The sequence below is a fragment of the Pelodiscus sinensis genome, chromosome 1 (genome assembly GCF_049634645.1).
Source record: "Pelodiscus sinensis isolate JC-2024 chromosome 1, ASM4963464v1, whole genome shotgun sequence".
Taxonomy (NCBI): domain Eukaryota; kingdom Metazoa; phylum Chordata; order Testudines; family Trionychidae; genus Pelodiscus; species Pelodiscus sinensis.
The window spans coordinates 106,774,900-106,799,166 of record NC_134711.1 but is presented as its reverse complement, the minus strand read 5'-3'; the positions used below and the strand labels follow the sequence as shown (position 1 = coordinate 106,799,166).

General features: G+C 41.2%; 1 protein-coding gene across 6 annotated transcripts in view; it reads right to left on the bottom strand.

The window, feature by feature from the left end:
• Positions 1–24,267, bottom strand: part of TMTC1 (transmembrane O-mannosyltransferase targeting cadherins 1) — a 224,796-nt gene that overhangs the window by 109,963 nt on the left and 90,566 nt on the right. For 3 of the 6 annotated variants that reach the window (XM_075940705.1, XM_075940703.1, XM_075940706.1), the window contains one exon: positions 14,628–14,817. The exons of the other annotated variants lie outside the window; for them this stretch is intronic. In XM_075940705.1, the coding sequence (XP_075796820.1) occupies positions 14,628–14,817 (190 nt within the window). The remainder of the gene's footprint in view (positions 1–14,627; positions 14,818–24,267) is intronic. 6 annotated transcript variants of the gene reach the window in all.

Sequence of the window (24,267 nt, the reverse complement as noted above, 5' to 3'; positions counted from 1 at the left end):
GGGTGGAGGGCCAGCAGGGGTATATATGCGCAGACATAGCAGCACCACTCCAAGGGGCTCCCTGGCTGGCCCAACGGGCACTGCTAAGGGTAAAAAGCTTCCAGAACTCATACATGCAGTGCGTGCACACCTAAATGGAATGGACATAAGCAAGCACTCGAAGAGGAAACAATATTAACTGGGATGCTGAGGAGTTATTGTAAATAGGTAAAGAACTTGAAAGAGCTTGTGTACTGAAGTTAATTGGAGAACTCTCACTGACTTCAAAATGTCAAGCATTTTAGTCTCTCTCCTCTTTTCCAAACAAGTTTATTTAGTATGCCCAACCATTATCCTCTCGTCCTCAGGAGAGACTACCAGATTTATTGATCAATCAACAACTGAAGACCGAACTCAGAGGATTCAGAAATCAACACTGCAGCTCTTTAGAAAGTGGGAAGAGAGGGACCTTATTGTCAAGAACAGTTCTTAATAAGCTGCCCCAAAACATAATCAATTGTAAAAGAACTAGGCATGTGTTATATTTCTTCGGTTGGGATACTTCAGCTATCTAGACCACTTATTTGGCTGACTGTTTGTTTAGAATGCAACATTTTCATTTCTCTGGGGACATGGACCAATTTTGGGACAAATTGGGCTGCAGAACAAGCTGGAATCCTCACCTTCACCCACAACCTGAGAGCACTATTTGAAGGATGAGAAAGGGCCGATATGGGATTCTGTACTATTCTTGTTTTCTTAAAATGCAAACTTTGGGCAGGATATTAATTGATCACTTCATTCTAACAAGAAGTTTAGTTCTTTCTTTCTGGATAAAGACATTTCATCCTTTTGGAAATACAATGCAAAGATCTTCATTGGTCCTGCCTTGAGGGCGGGGGGCTGGACTCGATGACCTCTTGAGGTCCCTTCCAGTCCTATTATTCTATGATTCTATGATTGGCACACCACCGACTTTCTCTGCATGGAAGAGGTCTTTGAATTAACTACAGGACTCTGGTTTGTTGACAACAAGACAATTTTTTTTGAAAGACAGTAATATCATTTATCCAATCATTTATCCATGTCTGCCTATTATTTCTACTTGAAGGTTTGGTGTCCTTTACTCTAGTAAAACATCAGTAAAGAAGGATTTTAAAAATATGTAAAGCTTCCCGTCACTTATCAAAGAACCAAAAGATTTAAACTCTTTTTATGGAAGTGAGACAAGAATTAGTTACACTGTATCAAACAAAATTGAAGAGAATTCTCTGACTCAGTCCGAGGCCAAAATACATGAAAGAAGCAATAAGTTTAGTAAACTGCTAGCTTGACACCTTCAATAAGAAATAAGAGAGGGAGGGGCAGAAACTGTTAGGTTTACTCTTGAGACTGCACCTATAAAAGGACACACTTTGTACTCTCAGATTCCTAAGCTATTAAATCACTGTGCTCTTTTCAAAGTCAATCTCTCTAAACTGAGCTTAACCTACCTGTCATGAGACACAGCAAGGTCAGTCTATATTCAGGCATAAGTACTACACTTAGAAGGTTTGGACCCCTTCACTGAAAAAATTATTTAGCGTCACTTTCTGGCAACATACAGCTGGAACTGGCAGCAACAGAGCAGCAGCTAGTTAGCAACTTCAAGAGGATTTCCCTCTTTCTTTCTTAGAACTTTTTGTGGTTAACTCATGTTTGCTTAGTTGAAGCTCAAGATTTGCCTATGGAAATTAAATGCATTTGTCTTTCTCTCCACTCTATTATAGGGACAAGAGAAGAGCCATCTATCTTTCCTCCTATTGAACTGGTATCTCAGTAGATTAAGAGGTTCCTCAAAGTGAACCTAAGCCAGTCAGAGATTTCTACTGGAGATTCATCCCTATGCAGAATAATGACCTATCCAGATGTTCCCCTTCTTTTGGTGAAAGCAAAGACCTCCTCCTACTGGCATAAACTCCTTTATATCAGAGTAGGCTCCCTGCTGGGCCCAACATTCAAGGCCTAGGGAGCTGCAGCTGCCTTTGTCCACTACATTAAGGTGACTCTGGGTCAAAATTCACATATTTGGGATGCCAAAAGATGGGTCAAGAAACTCCTCTCAGGGACATAGAGAAATCATTTTACCTGCCACTGAACTGCAGCCTCCTCAGGTATGGGACACAGTGGGTATTTGCCAGCTTTCAACAACATTAAAGGCTGCAAATAGCAAAATGAATTGAAACTGCTGGTGAAATTTTCAACCTGACAGGTACTGAGAGCACCATGAGTTCTTTAATCTCCACAACCCCATTCAAAGAGCACTGTGTCCCTTAAATACCAGGGCTGGGAGCAGCAAGTTACTAGTAGTACCTGCCTTCACTAATTCCCCAGCATATCTCCTCAGTACCAGGGCCAAATTAATTTTTGATTGTACTGTTTTCTTTATTTCCTGCCCCAATGCCCCTTTCTTAATTTGGCCCTGCTAAATGTGGATAAAAACATCACTATCAGCTATTGACTAGAAGTGGGCAAATGTGACACTGAGTCACTGAGGCTGTGTCTAGACTACATGCTTCTGTCGGCAGAGGCTTGTAGATTAGACAGATCAGCAAAGGCAAATGAAGCCGCGATTTAAATGATCGCGGCTTCATTTACATTTACATGGCTGCTGCGCTGAGCCGACAAACAGCTGATCAGCTGTTTGTCGGCTCGCGCGCTAGTCTGGACATTCCCCCTGTCGACATCAAAGCCCTTTGTCGGCAGCCCCGTTATTCCTTGTGGAATGAGGTTTACCGGGGCTGCCGACAAAGGGCTTTGATGTCGACAGGGGGAACGTCCAGACTAGTGCGCTAGCCGAGAAACAGCTGATCAGCTGTTTGTCGGCTCAGCGCAGCAGCCATGTAAATGTAAATGAAGCCGTGATCATTTAAATCGTGGCTTCATTTGCCTTTGCAGAACAAACAAATCTACATGCCTCTGCTGACAGAGGCATGTAGTTTAGACGTACCCTGAGAGACCACATGCATGGAGGTGCATAGCTACATTTTTACAATCACTGTTCAGTGCACATTGACTGCCTATTAGTGTCTGTCCATCCTAGAATTCAGCAGCTCCAACAACCTACCTCAGGCAGGAACTGATCCAGCATTACTGGCTACCTGACCAACGAGTGTCCTTCACGAAATCATCAGCACTAAATGTAGCCACAGGAGTGAAAATCAGTCATGGGCCACATACAAGCAAGGAAAAAAACCCAACCCTCACTGACGTGGCCCCCAACTGAGAAGGGGAAAGACACTCACCAAATTCTCCTTGCACTAAGGATGTTACAATGCAATTATCTGGCAAATCGTACCGACTGTACGATTAGCATCAACTATACATTAGTTTGTTAGTTGATAAGCTGTTGTGCAGCGGAGGTAGCTTCAGGAGCCGGCTCTGGAGCTTTCCGCGCTGCTGCTCTGCATTTTAAATGTAGTAAAAGCCACTGAGCTCTTACTACATTTAAAATGCAGAGGCGCAGCGATCAGCACAAGCCGGGACTGCTCAGTCCTGGCTCCCACTGAGTCCAGCAGCTCCTGTTCGCAGTGCGCATTCCTGTCCACCATGAACAGGGACTGGTGCTGGACCAGTCCCTGTTTGCGACCGCTAGGGCTGGCCACAGACAGGGGCTATTCAGGCAGCAGCCCCTGTCTGTGGCCAGCCCTGGCTGCCACTAACAGGGGCTGCTTGGTGGCAACAGCCTGCTGCCTCTGATAAAGGGGGGGGCAGATGGCACCCCAGAGGCGGTGCTGGGGGGAACTGGCTTTTAAACTGGCTCCCCCAGCACCTGTTCCTATTCTTCCCCCTTATTGCCTCTCATAGAGGCAGCAAGGTGGGGGGAGCCGCAGAGAGCACGGGGTGAGTGGGGACTGCTTGAGTCCCTGCTCACCACGTGCTCCCTGCAGCACTTTTGCTTTTGAAATGTAGAAAAGCTCCAGAGGGTGTTTGTACATTTCAAAAGCAGAAGTGCCAGCAGTGGGAACGGGCGCCAGTTGGGACTGAAGCCGTCACTGCTCCGCACCGTTTCCCCACTGTGCCTCTGACTCCTCTGCCCCCCAGCACTGGCTCCTGCGCCTTCCCCCTTGCTGCCTCTATCTGATAGAGGTAGCCAGGGGGAGGAGGGAAGCGACTAGTCGAGTGGCTACTTGGCTATCTGATAAGCATTTTCTTATTTGCTAATCGGATAGTTGACTAGTTGCTTACATCCCTACCTTGCACACCAGCGCCTAGGGGGCCTAGCCTACTAGATTTTGTGTGTTCCAGCTCCATGGTGGGGCAGCAGGGGGCTGGATGCTAGTGTGGGCTCCCCAGTGCTGGGCGGTGGCAGATCCAAGCAAACTGGGGGCCACATCCCTGCCATAATGGAAAGCAGGGCCTGATTTTCAGAAGTGCTAAGTAGCTACAATTGCTACTAAAGTAAGTGAGAGATGCCGATATATAGCACTTCAGAAAGTTGGGCTTTTCTGTTGGGCCAGAACCGTATGCAGAGCATTTATAATTCAGTGACGTGATGCAACACAGAAGCATACATTTAAAAAAAATTGTCAGTAAGTTCATTCTAATATTTATCTTTCCTTTCCCGATAGGCTGTCTCTATACCAGGTTCTTATCTATATCAGCTTCCCTTCCATTTTTATGCAGCCAAATGTGTTTTCTTATAGATAACTGTAAAGGCACATTCATACTCAGAGCAATCACATCTGAATTTTCATTATTAGGTCTTTCACTGGCTCTCTGAAGCAATGGGTTCATTTTCTCTACCTCAAACCCGATAGCCTTTATTTGCAAACTTCATGGCCTTCTCTGAACATCCTTTAAATAGCTTGGAACACTCTGAAAGGAAACAAAAATAACTGACTTCAGGAATTTTAAAAAAACCCTCAACTTTGACCGTTATGAGTTCCCCCGCACCCATTCAGAACCCCAGTCGTTACAGTACATTTAAAAAAAAAAGGAAGGTACAAAAAGAAGGACAGTAAATCTTAGGCCTTGTTTACACTGGTATGTTTACACTACAATGCAGCTTTTGTCAGAAAAAAACACACAATTTTGGCAACTAAAAAACTTTTAACCCTGCCAGAGACTTTTGTCTTTTTCCCTCCCTTCATTGTCGAAAAAGACTCAATATGGATTCTGCTGTTTGTTTTGTTGAAAGAACTGGCTTCTACCAGTATTCCACAATGCCTGTTCTGATGGCTCTGCCCAATGTTTTGTGATCTCTGCTGCCCAGCACGAATGCATCCCTCCCCTTTCAAAGAAGTATCTGACAACTGAGTGAGCTGCTCCATTTGGGGGCGGGGAAAAGAGTAAGTCATTGGAATATCCAGTTCTGCACTATTAGGAACACAGTGTCAGGCAGACTGCTGCTGCAAGGGGAAACTGGAGAGACTGATGTGCTGCTTTGGCATTCCTCAGCACGGAGAGCTCACAGAGCAGCTCTGCCTTCTCACAACACTGCACTGTGGGGTGCTTACCACCGGGTGCTAACAACGTGGTCACGGAATGTCAACAATGGAAGGGCAAAAAAAACGATTTGACCAGTTTTCACATTTGGCAACTTTCAACCTTTGCATGTTGACAGCCCTTTTGTGGCCAAACCTCCCCAGTGTAGATATAACCCTAGCCTATACAGTTGTATGTATAGAAGTAATCTGGTTTGGAGAAGTGACACTGTTCTCAGTGTAGGATGGAGTGGTATTCCCCCTAGTGGAGAAGGGGATCTTAATAAAAATAAAGGGCATTAAAGCCTTAGTGTATATTGCAAACAAACTAAAAAATGGGACAATCATCCTCTTAGCCTAGATATTTCTTAATTATCAACTCATCTGCCTTAGTCATTTCATTCACTATCTGAGGCCCTGACCCAAGACCCACAAAAAATCAAGAACTGTCCTTCCTACTCACTTAAAATTGGCCTTGACAGACTACATTTTTTCCTTTCCAGTTAATAAGCTAATAGGAGACTCTTAAAAATATAATTCTTCAGTGTAACATAGGATGGAAGAATGCTCAATACTATTTATACACATTAAAAAATCCTGCAGAAGCTAAGGTTCTGTACTGTGAGATGCTGAGTATTCTCACAGGTATGAAAATTAATAGGAGTGCTTCAGTTTGAGCTACAGCTACTTGGCACACGTCAAACCTGCTTTTCCCTTTCAACTAAATCTCCCACCAAGAAAAAAGAACACGAACAAAAAGTATTTACACCAGGCTGGAAGTTGTATACAAAGGAATTACAGTCATTTTCTTCTTTTACTTGCATTTTCTGGTTGGCATGCCCATAACCTCAGGAAGTGTTCTATGATATTTTCCATCAACAGCAAGGACACTTAACTGATCAGCCTGCAGCTTTCCATGCTCCTAAAAGCCAGCCAGGAAGACAGCACTTGGATAAACTCTGCTTTTTTTTTCTCCCCCCTTCCCCTTTCTTCAGTTTTAAGCAGGGTCTTTATGGATTATTGCTCCCTCCCTGAAGCAAATGTTAACAACGTATGAGGCACAGAAAAACTCACTGCTAAACATTTGGAACATCAGTGCAGACCTCAACTGTGGTGTTAGGAATTCATATGAGCCCTGAGAAAACTGAAAGCAGGATTTATTTTAAATGACCCTTTCATGAAAAGGACTGTGGTTTTTAGCAATCAATAAATAACCTTATTCACCTTGCAGTGTCTTTGAAGCACGTAGGATCAAAAGCATTGTTTGGAGGGGGGAAATGTAGAGAATGAAGCAGATTTTTTTTCTAGAAATACTTTCAAAGACTGCTGTTAGTATTACAGGATATTATGGTACTTGTTCTGAGAAAGGTCCATGTACGGTGATTTACTGATGAGATGTCAAGTGTGGGAAACCATGCGAAGGCTTCAAACCTGAAGACTAAGATAAATAGCACAACAGAACATACTCAACAAGTGCTAGTGAAAATTACAGAAACGATATAAAATATGAAGTTACAAAACATTTAGAGCCAGAACATGCATAGTTTATAGGATGACTGAGATAGCTCACTGGCTTTTCTCCCCACATATAAGCCACTATGTGAAGGGCAATATCATGCAATTCACAGGAAGGGATAAACACTTCTGTATTAAATATCTTGTTGTAACTAAGGAATATACATGCAGAAATGTGAGAACACGATCTATTTTAAAATTAGATGTGAAGTATAAACAATGGATAATCTACTATAGATTTTAGAGGGTTTGTCTGTCTGCCTGTTCAAGAATTCCTACAATAAAAGGAAAGAACTAGGACTACCAAATTTGGAATATACCTTCTTCTTATCATAACTTAAGCAAGGTAAGGGTTTGGTTGTGCCAGGAAAACGGGATGTTCCTGGAATGGGCTTGCTTCTCATAAAACCAAACAAAGCAAGTACAATCCTCAACACTGACATAGCTGAGCAAATGTTGAAAGAGACTGAACCTTCAAGATGAGTCAGAAAAATAGGGTGAACCTGGGAAAGGATTGCTTCTCAAGTAACCTTATAGAAAAGAGATAACATGGAGAAAATTGGAGTAGTGTTCTGTTTTGGCACAGCTAAATCAATACTTGAGATTTGAAAATGAGAAGAAAATGTTATTGAAAAGCAAATTGACTACAGTTCTTTTTTGTTAAAACCTAGCAAAGCATAAGAGTTTATAGGGATGAAGAAAAAATACACGTGATGGAATTTTTAAAAAATTACTAAAATAAATTAAATGGAAAAATTTTAACAATCCCTTTAAGAATTCTGAAATAAAAATTAGCTTTATAAAAATAATACTGTATTTTTGAAAAATACAATAGTTTAAATAAAGGATGTACATTTTCCTTTTATTTAAAAAAACCTCAATTGAGTTAAGGACCCAAACAATGCTGTGTAAATCTGCTAGTTATATATAATAGAATGGTTTGATGATAACGATACTTTGCCTTAATTGCATAAAGTGCTTATAATCTGAAAAGCATCAAACCCTCCTGCATCATATGTAGTTAGTTACATATATCAGCAAGGCAAACACTCTTGGAACACCATGTTTAAAAAAAAAAATCTCTCATGGTCTGTCTTTAGAAAAAAAAAATGTTTCATTCCCAGCCAGGCAAACAAAAAATGGAGTTTACCCTTTTACTAACAGTTACAGTACTTTAGGCTGTGACAGAAACTGCCACATGGTGCTTTCGCAACATTGGTCATGAAAACCAAGGAGAATTCAAGGGTAAGGTAGAGGGAATAATGTCAGTGATGAGGAACATTAAATTCACCCTAAAATGACCTTCAACTCTTTCAGGTATGAGATTCTCATTTTTGTGATTTTGCTGTACGCATTCATTTTGCTGTAGATCAGTCCGCCACATATCTACCAGTTCTCCCACCACACACGAACATAGATCCAGTCCCAGACTTCATTCAGGTGCAGCACACAAGAACTCTGCCTGCAAAATGCCTGACCCCATTATATGCTCTACAAATTTTACAGTGAGAAGTAAAGGACAAGTTGGAATTTAATCATACTACTACTAAAGCGATGGCCTAAAAATGCCAAGGAGAGTGGAATATCAACCATTTAAAAGGTTTTCTTTCATTCTCACTGAATAATTGTGATACACCAATGAAAAAGCTGATATCCTTTCTCCCTGCTATCTCAGCAAGTACTGTTTTCTTTAGCATGGAAAGTCAGGTACTATAAGTAGTTACTTTTGGTAGTGACCATTTTTAGGTCAGAGAGACAGTAGATGCTTTGACTGATATAGCTGGTAGTCTGAATTTAAAACTGGGTCATTTCTTTCAGTGACATTCTTGTAAGTCACCGAGCCCCAAGTCTGGAACAGATAACTCCTTTCTTCCTTGCCAAGGTTGGGTTTGAAACCTTCTTTCCCTGTTCCTCTCTCTTTTCATTAAGTTTTAAATAAAACATAGGGGTTCTCAATAAGGTTTCCTGTCTTTCCTCCCCTTCCCCTACACACAGACCTCAGTTGTAATGCGTTTTTAAATTAATCTGGTTGTTTACGGGAAGTTCCAATAGCCACTCAGGATATTTCCACATTGGGGACTTGAAGCTGAGGCCAAGACTTCCAATAGTGACTAGCAATTTGTCCAGTTTGAAAGGACCCTGATTTTCAGAAAAAGTTAATCACCTCCCTTCTAAAAACTAGGCCTCATTCTACAGTGTCAACTGAAGGAACCCCAAATCACCACAGCTTGAATCTTTCTGGTCCAGGACTCTGTAGTCAGGCAACATCCATAGTCTAGGATGAGCCCCTGGACCAGAGATCCCCAGCAGCTGGGACCAGGGGCTGACTAGGAGTGAGGCAGCAGAAGGGCTGGGAGCCCAGCTGGGGGAAGAGTTGGTCCGGTAGACAGCAGCCAGGAGGGGAGTTGGGCAGGGGGGCTGGTGGCCAGGGCCTGGCTAGGACTGGGAGCAGATCCTGCCTGGTGGCTGGGAGCCTAGAAGCAGGGTCAGCAGTGAGGAGTGGAGCCTGGCAGGGAGGCTGGTGCCTTCCCTCCATCCCCCACTCCTCTAGAGGTTGGTAGCAGAGGGGCTGGAATTTACCACCCCTAGACTGGCAAACTCCCTCATTTGGAATTGGTCAGATTCCGAGGGTGCCAAACCAGGACGGTCCAACCTGTGGTCACTATTAAAAATCTTAGCCTGAGAAGGTGGCTGAATCCTGCTTCACTCAAAGCACAGAGGAATCCAGATGTATGACAGGAGACAAGTATCCTCTTAAACCCTGTCAGGCATTATTTGCTACCGACATTAGCAGCTGAGTGCAACAGGATAGCTTGTAGCAGCTTGTGACAGGGTGCGGACGCCCCGCACCGGAGTCCCAGCCGCGCGCGCCTTGTGCACCAAGCCGGAGACTCGGCACTGGCTGTGCGCAGGCTGCTCGCAGGCAGCGAGGAGCCTGACAGCCGCAGGCGCCGCAGCCACAATGGAGGCAGAGCCACGCGGCGGGTTATGGAGCCCCGCCTCTCATGCGTGTCACAGCCCCGCGGCCCGGCGCTGCCAGAGGCGGCAGGGGATTTAAATGCCGGGAGAGCTGGCAGCAGGGGGGAGGCAAAGGAACGGGGCCGCGGCAAGGGGAAGCATGCCCGAGGAGGCCTCCTCGGCTCGAGAGCTGCAGAGGGCCAGGGGGGACTGACGGCGAATCGGGCAAGACAAGGACCCTGAAGCAGCCTGAGGAAAACGCTGCCCCAGGGACCAAGCCAGAGGTTTTTACACAGGAGACCTGGTAGGCTCTGACCCAGGTGGTTGGCGGGAAAATGCAGAGAAGGGGAGAGGAAGCAGCCCAGGGCGGAACCTGACTGGGTTGGTGGGCTGGCGAGTTTCGGCGGGAAGCCCTGCCAGCCAGACTGAACCCCCGTAGGGTCTAAGACCTTAGGGCCCTGGACTGGGGTCCATGAGTGAGGGCGGGCCCGGGCCCCCTTTTTCTTCCCTCCCGTGGAAGGGAGGATGACCGGAAGAGTGAGGGACGCCCACAAGCACCGGGAGGGCGAGACTCGTAAAAGATTGTACTGTGGATGTGGTGAGGGTAACAGTAGGGGACGCTTAGTTCCCCCCACTCCCCTTGTGACTGCTACACAGCTGAAAAGTGTGTGCCTGCAGATATAAAAGGCAGAGATCAGGTAGCAAGTCTTACTCAGGTAGCTGGTACAGGTGATGCAATTCTTTCTGTCCTTGAAGGCCTACCCAGCATACTTTCCAGAAAGAGGAACTAAGTTCAATGGAAACAAAAGACAGAACTATGGAGCACTTTAAAGACTAACCAGATGGTTTATTAGGTGATGAGCTTTCGCGGGCCAGACCCATTTCCTCAGATCAATATGAGGAAGAAAATCGGCACAACCATATATACCAAAGTGACACAATCAAAAAAATGAACGCATGTGAAATTGTCATGTGATTTGTCAATTTCACATGCGTTCATTTTTTTGATTGCCAACTAACTAACCATGCTCAACCGGCCAAATAGCCACACATGGCTAGTGGCTAGCATGTTGGACACCACAGCACTAAACAATCAAAAAGTGGGATGTATGCCTTTCCAATCTGTGTAGTTTTCAGTGTAAAACTCTCTCAAATGAAATGTGTGGCTCTGTTCCAAGCATGGCATATGCACAACCAGTGAGAAGAAACCTCAGCACTATCAGTCCATGTTCTTTCTGGAGTATAAATATAGAGCATTCATAAAATTAAATGGAACAATCAACCTTCAAGGCTTAGATTATTTTATCAGCACTGCACATACTTTCCAACAGCATGATTACCCTAATCACAAGCATCAACAACAAATTAGTCCTGTTTAAAATTCAGTGGTAACAAAACCATCAATCTAACACATGCATCCTGCAATTACAGACCTTGCAAGATATTCCATGCATGTGCCCCCAACTCCACCCCACCACCAGGAAAACAAATCCAACATTTATTGTGCTCAGCTCTTTGATTTTGCCATAGTCATTTGCGCACAGGATTCCCTATTCTTAGTACCACAGAACAGAAAATACTACTGGCAACCAGGGTATGTATGTGGTGTACATGTGATAGAGAATAACTTGCAATGTTGTTGTAGCTGTGTTGTCACAAGACATTAAACAGACAAGGTGAGTGAGGTAATATCTTTTATTTACAGCCAGTCCCCGAGTTGCAAACGGTCGACTTACAACTGTTCGCAGTTACAACCAAAAATGTCATAAATGGTGGACCCCGAGTTACGAACACGATCCGCGCTTAAAAAAAGCACGGTCACGTGTAACTCAATGGGGTCCAACTTACGAACAAACCGAGTTACGACCAATTGCTTGGTCTGTAACCAGTTCGTAAGTCGGAGACAGGCTGTACTGGTAAAAAAGACAAGCTTTCGAGCTTATACAGAGACCTAAAGAAGGATGCGGTGTCTTGAAAGCTTGCAAGTTTCACCAACAGAAGCTGATCCAATAAAACGTATTACTTCTTCCACCCAGTCTTTCCAAAGATTAATAGAGCATTTATGTAATCCTTGCCTTATTAACATTAAAATGATTCCTAAGTGAAATTGTAAACCCGTAACACGGGATAATCTAAAAGTAAAGAGGAAAAAAGGCAACAGATAGTTTCATGAATTCACATTTTAATTATTTCAAAAAGAAAACAGAACATTAATTCAATGTGAAAAGCTTGATGTGCCTCATGTTAAACAGCATAAGCAAACTTGCCAGAACAGCCTGCCATTTGTCTGGTAGAATGATGGTCTTCACCTTTACATGTGAGCTGCATCATCTTAAAAAGTCACTTATTTCACTTTTGGAATTGTGATTTTTTTTAAAAGAGTCTATTAAAAAGAAATTGTGCCTACAAGTCATGTCCTCTGTACTCCTCCCTCCTCTCTCTGCCTTTTTAAATAGGAGCATACAAATGAAAACAGGATAATTTGTTTCTACAAAATTCTTCTGCTCTTATTGTTCATTCCCCACCTTAACTCTTACTGCTTGGGACATCATAATCTTCTCCACAGCAGGTAACTTTGCAAATTATTGCAAAAGCTAGTAAAAATGGGAAAATTGTTTACCAAAAATCCTTTTCTTTTTATACTAACCTTCAGTATATTTCAGCCCTCTCTAATTATGACTAGAAGTATGCGAAACAGTCACAATTATAAAACAAATTCACATGTACCTCCCCTTAATCAAGGATTTATTATTAACTCCAGGTTCAGAGCAGGTTTGCAGGTTTGCAGTGAGGCTGGTAAACCTAGGTTGATTATGGCTCTGTGTCAAAACTCTTATAGTTTCACAGGGGTTGGGCATGAAAATAGCTAGTATGGGACACATTTTACTTTATAATCTAGTAATTGTTTGAGCCAGGATCTCCAAGTAAAAATGAGGGGTAGGGTTCAACTAAACAAGGCTCAAAGCAGCAAAAAAGCAAAATCTTAGGAAATGAAACCTCTGCATTGCACACAACCCTTATTTTGACAACTGATAAAAGAAAAGAAGAAGCCTCAAGGAATAAATGGTGGGACTTCAGAAACATCTATACAGCACCCTAAACCCAAAATAAGATACACAATTTGCACTGTGCAAATTGTGTATCTTATTTCAAATCTCTTTTGAAATAGCTTATGTTGAAATTTGGCGTGTCTACACAGTGCCAAATTTCAAAATAACGTGCTATTTCGAGCCATCCCTTATCCCTCGTACAATGAGGTTTATTAGGATGGCAAAATAACATGCCCATTATTTAAAAAAATATTTTGAAATAACGGGCCACTTGTGTAGATGCAGGGTAGCTATTTCAGGATACTTCCGGTATCCCAAAATAGCCGTGCAATGTTGACGTACCTTCATTGTTGAGCAAATGGAAATGTTATTATTTACTTCAATTGGAGCAGAGTTAGATTAAAGCAAAGCCCTCTTTAAAAATCCTCTCCAAAGAGTCTGATTTTACATCAAAGCAGCTAGCAATAAAAAAATAAAAGCAAGAAAAATGCAAAAGCTATATGACCTGTAGGCAGAACTACATCATCTGTAATAGACTGATTTCCCATGTTTGTCATATGGCATTAGTTGACCTTTAAAAGAATCCAAATTAATGACTTAACAGTCCAAAAACTCTTGTAGTTTTTATCCTCCGATTAAGAGCACATATAGAACTCTGGGTATGGAAGCAGTATGAATGTAACCTGTATTTTTTAGCATAATTAAAGAATTGTGTTAGCAAATAATGGTTTTTCAGCTTAGTTATCTGTACACTGAAGGAAGGAATTCTTTTTAAAAGGATCAAAAACACTTAGTATAGTAACTATTGCTTCTGACTTGTACCTCAAAATATGACTTCATCTGTTGCAACTGTCCCCTTACTGGGGTTACCTCATATTGTAAACATGTATTTAATCTCTTACCCACACAAATCCAGTATGATTCCATTTACATACTTTCAGTACAAGTGATGTATCTGCAATACTGACCTAAGAAAGTGGATTTAAACAACATTGTCTGCAGTATGATTGTAGGTCATGTTGGTCCCAAGATATGAGAGAGACCAGTGAGGTGGGACCAACTTTTGTGTAAACAATGTCATTTATGTTAATAATTCCCAGGTCATTTTCAACTTATCACACTTCATCTTGTTTCTCTTACTGTGCCCTTGTTTCTCTTTATGTTTTCCTTGGCTTAGAGGTGTAGATACAAACATCAATTTAACCCTTGATAGCTAGGGACAGATACCTGAAGCCAATGGAAAGGTTCCTATTGATTAATCGCAATTGAATTCGGCCCAGGGATAGAATCATAGATTCTGATAAAAGAATTATTGATTATCCTATTGATTAATCGCAATTGAATTCGGCCCAGGGATATCAATGAGAGATTTTTAATTGACTTCAACAGCTTTGGGTCATTAATAGTAATTCAATACAATATTTTTGGTTAAATTCTGGCCTCAGAGCAAACGAACTGGATGTATACATTCAATGGCTGGATTTAGTCCTTTGGATTTGCCAGTAAGAGTTATAGGGAAGCATTTTTACTCTTACTCACTATTCTGTTTGGGAAAAAAAACCCTCCTTAATTCTGTTTATTTTTATTGATCATTTCCTTAAAAGATTAAGTAACACAAACAACATATAATTGATATGATTTTAGTGTACTGTTTAATTACCTTGAATGCTGTTATGCAATGTAAGCTGAGTAATATCATAACCATCACCAGAAGAACTGTAGCTAAATTCCTCACATCCCATATCGACTCAATTAAAGGAATACTCCCGACCTGCCAGTCATAGCACAGAGTAATTGGTGCTAGCAGAAGCCAAGCATTGAAGGCCAGAAGGTAGGAATAAGTTAGAAATCTGAAAGATGAAATGGAAATACAATACTTAGAATGTTCTCAATTCCATGTGAGTTTCTTCTCCATTGTATTGGAGAAAAATAAAAATATATGAAAACGGCAACACACCATTCTATAAAATAGTCTTCAGTGTGTCTTACTAATAAACAACATAAATCTTTAAACCAATTATCTCTATATGAGAATTTTACATCAACTTTTGAGTGGCTTGACTGTTCTGCATACATGATTTAGAATGTTATATTCTGAGGTGACTGATTATTTTTACCTGCTTCAATTCTATGAAATGTTTTATTCTTATAAAAAGTAATTAAAAGTTTAAAATACATTCATATATATAAAAAAGACACCCATACATCAGTCTCTTATGGCAGTTTTATAGGACTCCTGCAATACAAAGCAGCCCTAATTCTGACTTAACCAGCCACATGCAGAAAAATGGATAGAGCTGTTGTAGAAGCTCCTACATCAGATCTCCTCTTGATCTCCGGCAGAGGGGGCAAACCCAAGCCAAAACTGGCACCTGGCAATTCTTGGCTCTCATTATGCTAACTGCTCATGCCCCTCAAGGGCTATAAGAAGGACTGCAAAAGTGGGAGGGGGAGAGAGACTTCAAAATTTGTAATTTGGCCTTTGTAATGCAGAGTAGTTTGGAAGATGGGTTCATGGGGATCATACTACCTTTTGGAACGTAGTAAAGGCTTCTGTAGATCTGAAAAGGAGTAAATGTGCATGTGTCCAAGAATTTGACCCTTCCCCACGTGGCACCTACTTATTTGTAAATCTGAAAGCTGCTCCCTCAAACCAAAGACCACATTTACAGAAGATTTTAAATACACTTCTGTACATTGCTGAAAATGGTCGAGTGCTCACAAAGTCCATGGAGGGGAAGTATGAGATTCATAGACTATAAAACTTTCATTGGTTTAAAAAAAAGAAAAGGGCAAATAATATATAAACCCAGAAAGTGCATAAGCTTCCATATAGATAATACATTTATATAACACAGCACCTTTTCATCTGTGTCTGCCTCAGTTTTATTCATTACACTCTGGTAGCTTACAGATTTATTAAAGTAATCCCAAAGGACTCCCAAGAGAAGTATAAGAACTATATACAAGATCATTTCATCCACCACTTAGTGTGAAAACACAGTAGTTATCTGGCAGACTGCAGAACACTACACAGTATTTTAGGACACAAGTCTAAAGATGACATTAGGCAGGCAGTACAGAATTACCAATATTGTAATTTAGCTAAGACACAGGAACTAACAACCCTAACTCTTATGGGAAAAAATGTAATAACCACAAGTGAGAGAGATCTTGATTTAACTTCTCATCCAAAAAAAGACACCATTTCCAACAGCAAAGTGTTCCAATACTTGAGCTGATCAACAAATTGTAAGGATGTTTCACTGAGAAAATTTCCTTTTCAGGACAGTTTGGCAAAGAAGTTTTTCCACTTTTGATATAAAATATTAAATTCTACAATTTTTTGGGGGGGGAGGGTTGCAGAATATTTTCTGCATTGGTTTTAATTTTCCATTTGGAAAGGGAAATATAGTGTAAGAAAGGGGAATTTTTTTCCTCCCATGGAAAAAAATACGAGTTTTTCCATCTAAATAAGTTTTGATCAGTTCTGCCCATCATCACATTGGCTCATTACTGCCTCTGCATGAAGAATGCCACCTGCTAAAACAGCAAAATCCCTTCCTACAGCACAAAGGAGTTCCTCAGAGCTTCACCTATTCAAAAAATGATGTAGTTCACTCAGCCTTGATCAGCATGTGGGAACTAATGGGATTATACAGCTCAATATGGGACGGCATGATTGACCATAATCCCAAAAGAAAACCATTCACATCACTCAGTGAGCAGTGTCAAGCTGTAATATCCTAACAAACGTGGCTAAGTTTTTCAAAAGTTATGAGTAATTTTGGGTACCCAACCTGAAATACATCTTAAATTTTCAGAGAATGAGTCATCTGAGTTAATAAAAAGGCCCTCAGTGCACCTTGAGTACTTGTATGTTCAAAAAGCATCTCAACCATCATCCCAGACGGAAAATGTAGGCAGTTAGAACATAAGAACATAAGAACGGCCGTACTTGGTCAGACCAAAGGTCCATCTAGCCCAGTATCCTGTCTACCGACAGTGGCCAGCACCAGGTGCCCCAGAGAGGGTGGACCGAAGACAATGATCAAGCGATTTGTCTCCTGCCATCCCTCTCCAGCCTCTGACAGACAGACGCCAAGGACACCATTTTATCCCCTGGCTAATAGCCTTTTATGGACCTAACCTCCATGAAATTATCTAGCTTCTCTTTCAACTCTATTATAGTCCTAGCCTTCACAGCCTCCTCTGGCAAGGAGTTCCACAGGTTGACTACACGCTGTGTGAAGAAGAACTTTCTTTTATTAGTTTTAAACCTGCAACCAATTAATTTCATTTGGTGTCCTCTAGTTCTTCTATTTAGGGAACTAATAAATAACTTTTCTTTATCGGCCCTCTCCACACCACTCATGATTTTATAAACCTCTATCATATCCCCCCTCAGTCTCCTCTTTTCTAAACTGAAAAGTCCCAGTCGCTTTAACCTCTCCTCATATGGGACCCGTTCCAAACCCCTAATCATTTTAGTTGCCCTTTTCTGAACCCTTTCCAAGGCCAAAATATCTTTTTTGAGGTGAGGAGACCACATCTGTACACAGTATTCAAGATGTGGGCGTACCATAGTTTTATACAGGGGCAGTAAGATATTCTGGGCCTTATTTTCTATCCCTTTCCTAATAATTCCTAGCATCCTTTTTGCCTTTTTGATCGCCGCTGCACACTGTGTGGAAGTTTTCAGAGAACTGTCCACGATAACTCCAAGATCCCTTTCCTGATTTGTCGTAGCCAAATTAGCCCCCATCATACTGTACGTATAGTTGGGGTTATTTTTCCTGATGTGCATTACTTTTCATTTATCCACATTAAATTTCATTAGCCATTTTGTTGCCCAATCACTCAGTTTGGTGAGATCTTTTTGGAGTCCCTCACAGTCTGCTTCTGTCTTGACTATCCTAAACAGTTTTGTATCATCTGCAAACTTTACTACCTCACTGCTTACCCCTTTCTCCAGATCATTTATGAATAAGTTGAAAAGGATTGGTCCCAGGACTGACCCTTGGGGTACACCACTAGTTACCCCTCTCCACTCTGAAAATTTACCATTTATTCCTACCCTTTGTTTCCTGTCTTTTAACCAGTTCTCAATCCAAGAAAGGACCTTCCCTCTTATCCCTTGGCCATGTAATTTACACAAGAGCCTTTGGTGAGGGACCTTGTCAAAGGCTTTCTGAAAATCTAAGTATACTATATCTACTGGATCCCCCTTGTCCGCATGTTTGTTAACCCCTTCAAAGAACTCTAACAGATTAGTAAAACAGGATTTCCCTTTACAGAAACCAAGTTGACTTTTGTCCAACAAATTATGTTCTTCTACATGCTTCACAATTTTATTCTTTACTATTGTTTCGACTAATTTGCCCGGTAATGAAGTTAGACTTACCGGTCTGTAATTGCCAGGATCGCCTCTAGAGCCCTTTTTAAATATTGGTGTCACGTTGGCTACCTTCCAGTCATTAGGTACGGAAGCAGATTTAAAGGATAGGTTACAAACCACAGATAATAGCTCAGCAATTTCCCATTTTAGTTCTTTTAGAACCCTTGGATGAATGCCATCCGGTCCCGGAGATTTGTTAACATTAAGTTTTTCTATTTGTTCCAAAACCTCCTCTAATGACACTTCAATCCGGGACAGTTCCTCAGATTCATCACCCACAAAGGACGGTGCAGATTCGGGAATCTCCCCAATGTCCTCAGCCGTGAAGACTGAAGCAAAGAAATCATTTAGTTTCTCTGCAATGGCTTTATCGTCCTTGATTGCTCCTTTTATAGCTCGATCATCTAGGGGACCCACAGGTTTTTTAGCAGGCTTCCTGCTTCTAATGTACTTAAAAAACATTTTGTTATTTCTTTTTGAGTTTTTGGCTAGCTGTTCCTCAAAATCTTTTTTTGCTTTTTATGTCAATCTCCTCATTTAATATGAGGTACTCTAGCCTCATCATGTTTCAGCTTCAAGAGAGGCAATTTGATATAGACAAGCAAACTGCTTAAGTGTTTAGACAATGGACAGGTTGGTCTTCAGCATCCCCTCTCCATGATACAAGAGATGACAAAACTTTTAGGCACCATGTGACAATAGGCGGAATTTGTTGTTACAGCAAATGGAGTCAATTTAATGAGATGTAAAAGGGATTTCCAAATTGATATATAGGCAGGTGTTATATAAAAGCTCTACACTGTTCTTGGAACTTAGTACAAGCTGATGATTAAGGGTTTGTGAATGGATCTATTTCCCCTTCCACTGAAGTGTTTTAACCTTCCCCATAAACATCTGGCATAGTCCACTTCTGGAGGAAAGTTATCCAGGTAGGTAATTATTCCATTATGGCAACACCCAGGTTCCTTAAATGCAACCTGCCAACAGCAGTGAACTATTTTGAATCCTACAAGAGACATTATGTACCATACACAGTTGGCTGATTCATGTCTCCATACATCTGACTGGAGAACACATGGCCATTTCTCCTGCTGTCAACCCTGAGAGCTCTCACTTAACTTCCTAAGGGTGCATCTACACTGCACCCTTACCTCGAAATAAGCTATGCAATTTGCACTACATTATTTCAAGGTAACTTCAAAATAAAGTGCTATTCTGACAAGTCCCTTCACCCTCATGGAACGAGGGCTACAGGGACCCCAGAATAACATGCCTGTTATTTCAAAACATGAACAGGTGCATATAAAGGTGTGGAATTGCTATTTCGGGATATTTCCGGTATCTCAAAATAGCCCCGCTCTCTAGACATAGCCTAGCAGTTCTGTGGCACCTTAGGGTATGTCTACACTGTGGAGCTATTTTGGGATACCAGAAGTATCCCAAAATAACTATTTCATGTCTACTGAAGCGTCCATTACTCCAGAATAGATTTCAAAATAACAGGTGACTTATTCTGACATCCCAGTAAGCCTTGTTCCACGAGGATTAAGGGGAATTTTGGAATAGTGCATTATTTTGAAATTTGGTGCTGTGTAGACAGCGCCAAATTACAAAATAAGCGATTCTGAAATACAATTGAAATAAGCGACGCAATTTGTGTAGCGTAAACTGTGTAGCTTATTTCGAGCTAAGGGTGCTGTGTAGATGTACTCTTAGGCTGTGTCTGCACTGGACCCCTTTTCCGGAAAAGGGATGCAGATGAGACAAGTCGGAATTGCAAATGAAGTGGGGGATTTAAATATCCCCCGCTTCATTTGTATAAACATGGCTGCCGCTTTTTTCCGGCTTGGGGCTTTGCCGGAGAAAAGTGCCAGTCTAGACGGGATCTTTCGGAAAATAAAGCCTTTTCCGAAAGGTCCCTTATTCCCCTTAAAATCAGGAATAAAGGATCTTTCGGAAAAGGCTTTATTTTCCGAAAGATCCCGTCTAGACTGGCGCTTTTCTCCAGCAAAGCCCAGAGCCGGAAAAAAGCGGCAGCCATGTTTATACAAATGAAGCGGGGGATATTTAAATCCCCCGCTTCATTTGCAATTCCTACTTGTCTCATCTGCATCCCTTTTCCGGAAAAGGGGTCCAGTGTGTAGACAGCCTTAGAGACTAGCAAAAATATATAGTATCATGAGCTTTCATGGACAAAACCCATGAGTTTTTCCCACAAAAGCTCATGATACTATATATTTGTTAGTCTCTTAAGGTGCCACAGGACTACTTCTTGTTTTTAAAGTTACAAACTAACACAGCTACCCCTCTGAGACTTCTTAACATACTTGGTTTAAAACATATATACCAAGCCTCCCAGAATAGCAAAACACAAAACTCTGATTTTCTAGCCAGTATTTCGGAACAGTAAAAATTCTACCAGTGATGTTTCTTACCATCAACAATTTGGACAATCTTTCAATTCTGGTAATTTTGAATGTTCTCCTACCAGTCCTATACCTAAAAAATTTGGAGGCTTTCAGATTGTCAAAACTGGAAAATTTAAACAGTTTTGCAAAAACTGCAGAATAGCCATGAAACTCTGCACAAATACAAATGAAACCCTGAGGAATATCCTGTCCTAAAAGATTTATGTTTTCCACAAATGGTGGAGAGATATTTTATCATCTTTACTTCAGTGTAATATCTCAGACTGTGCTAAGGTAGTTAGAGGCTTTGTTTCTGTAAGAGCAATGTAGCATTCAAAACTTTTCTCCAGTGCTTGCAGACAAACCAATGAGGCGAGCAAATTATCACAGATCAAAAGGAATGGTGTAGTATTCTCTATGTTAAGCAAAAAAGTTTTACTAGGTATGAATCTGCACCCCTGCACATTTTATTGGAAGGTCAGGACCAAATAGGATTTATATTTTAGATAAAATATAAATTTCTTCAACTGATTTTGATTATATTTTTTGCTTTTATTAATTAAACAGACAGCATTGGGAGGAACCACATTCAGGTGCACACACTATTTCCAGTAAATCCAGCAATGCATCTCTTACATGGCATTTTTTGAAAAAACAAGAAAGTTCCATACGGGCATAACCTTTCAAAAGCACTATTTAAAAGCTGACATAGGATAGGAATAGATTGCAATTTTAAACAGAGATGAAACTTCATGGAATTATTCCAAGAGCTAATTACATTTTAGGGATCTAGCTACGGTCAGCAACCAAAGTATTTCTTTTTAATTAGTTGGCTGACAATAAATTACATTTTAAATTAATATTTCTGCTGGAATTTCAAAAAGGTACAAAAGCAGATTGCTTAAAACATTTCTCTCCGTCAGATCTGCTACATTTCAGACAGATTATATAGGGTAACTTGTCAGAATGAGGAGACAAGTGGAGGAATTTGCTTCTTATTTGGCATTTCTTACTGTCAGTTGACATGTCCCTCCTACCCTCACCGAGCCAGTTAACCTGTGTTTGCATTGCAGTGGAGATCATTTTTTAATTGCACATTGAACATGGAGATCCAAGTTCCAGCAGTTGTCAAATGTGGTCTTCCCAGCCCTGCAGTCTCTGAAATGTTCAGAAGTTACAAGCCTTCTTTAGTTCTTAGATGTTGTCATGGTGACCCATACTTGAAAATCCTCTAAGGCTAGATTTAATGTCATGTGCTTTATTTGGCTCAACATTTATTGCCTTTGTAGCAGAATCATGCTCCTGTTTTCTGCAATCTCAATTGGTTGCCTTCAGTGAAAGGAGTGTTATTTCAGGCCGCTGTTTAAACCCACAAACAATATAAGACACAAGTACTTGAAGGATTGCCTGTTGCCCCCAACAGTAATTGAGAATGATTAAAATGGAAAAGTCACAGGAAGACATTCTCTGCTAAGAGCTATGCACTTAGATGCTCTCCCCTACAAAGGCAAAAGCTCATCCAATACTTCCTACATGGGTAGGCTCAGGATTTCTCCTGTTTGTAATTTTTGTTCATTTATTTCTTCGCCCCCTCCCCCCCCTCCCCGACTTCACTCCTAATGTTTGCTCAGGCTGTTGCCAACTGTAGTTTTCCCCTGCAGCCTCACCCACCAATGCATTCAGTGAATGAGGGGCAGGATCTCCACACCCACCGCTGGAAAGAGCAAGGACTGCTTCCTACAGGCACTCTCTAGGCAACCCTCATCGCCCCAGAAAGATGTTGGGAAGAAAAAGAAGAGTGTCATGCCCTACTTTATCACATAGGATTGTGCAACTTATTCCTACGCTCCAGCCCCCAATGGAATGGTGTGAGAATCTGGAACACTGTCAAGTGGAACAATTTAATCATATGACATTACTTTTGGCAAGTCTCCCAAGAGCTGTTAAGCAAAGGTGCCTAGGAATAGAAGTCTCTTTTATACCTACATTTTAGCAGGAGGAGAAATGGTTGCCAAAAGGGTACCAAAAATGGGAAATGTCTGGAAGACAAGCAATAAATATTTGTTTATTTTTATATCATCTTATATTAACCTGGGATCTGCGAAAGAACAGATAAGAGGTTCTCAGGGAAGGGAAGCTTTAGAAAACAGATGATAAAGGAGGCTTACTGCCACTTTAGAGAACACTGTAGCTCATCGTGCACTTTGCCTGATACTCAAGGAAGGTTCAATTCTTTCTAATGGTGACAAGAATTCATTTACATTCTTTATTAGAAAAAGAGTTCCTGATCCTCATATTAATAGCTGAACTGATTTCAGCGCTAGGCTGTTTCTACCATTTGCACAGCCCTAAAATCAAGTGGGGATGATGTGCCACTTCATGACAATGTTGTAAAATATATGCTGCTGCAATTATAATCAGGTGATGTTATTTAAAGGTATTGTATCTCAGTTATTTATCTGCATATCTCCTAAAGCACATATCTCACGCAGCTTATTGTCAGTCCAGTCATATCTTCTGCAGGAATTTACTTGTACTGGTTAGCCCATTCTTAAGGTGACTATAAAACAGTAAGTTTTTTCTCTGCCCAATTCAGTCAGTGACACAGAGTAAAATCATATTCGTTTAAATGTGTAAAATGATAGACCTGTCGCACAAAGTGCAATTTCAAATTATCAGTAGGAGAGAAAATCCAAATGTGAGCATAAACACAGAGGGGGAAATGCCCTTGCAACTGCAAAACAATTATATAATGACTCCATATATTCTTTTTCATCATTATAGAGGTGTTGCAACTAGGGGGAAAAAAGCTGCTATTGATATAGTGCTGGGTACACAGAGTACAGAAACAGAGCTATACAAACAGCTGAAGCTTTCTAAAAAAGTAAGATGTACCTTCTACAAGGTAGGATGGGCAGGGGAAGATGCTGTATAAACTACATTGATCTTTTTATTCCTGAATCTAATAGATCTGCTTCTGAATCTTCTCCTAAACTTTGCTGCTAAGTAGTTGAAAATACTAGACTTAAGAATGAGACACATTCAGGTGAGACATTCAAACAGATTGACCTGCCTGCCAGTAAAACCTGAGCTCTTGGGGCTCATCCTGATGGTAATGTTGCAGGAGGCAAAACCACGGGATGGATGTTGTTCTCCCCACACCTGTAATTCCCTGAGTGCTTTGTGTACAAATCCTATCCATTTTTCTACCTAATATGGTAGCAGTGGATTCCAAAGGGCACCCTAAGCCAATCTAACAAGTTGGTGGCTACAAACCAGGGCTTCTACCAGAGTTTACAGTTATGGAGGAAACAGGGAGCCCCCCAAGCAACTGTCCCCCCTCCCTCCGAAGTTAAAATTATAAATCTCTTGGAAATCAGACAAGATAGAAATTCTAAAATGATGGTCTAAAAAGTCCAACTGACCCCAAAGAAAACAGCCTAATTTTTACCTATCCAAAGTCAGTACAGAGTAGAATGAATTAAAAAAAAAGA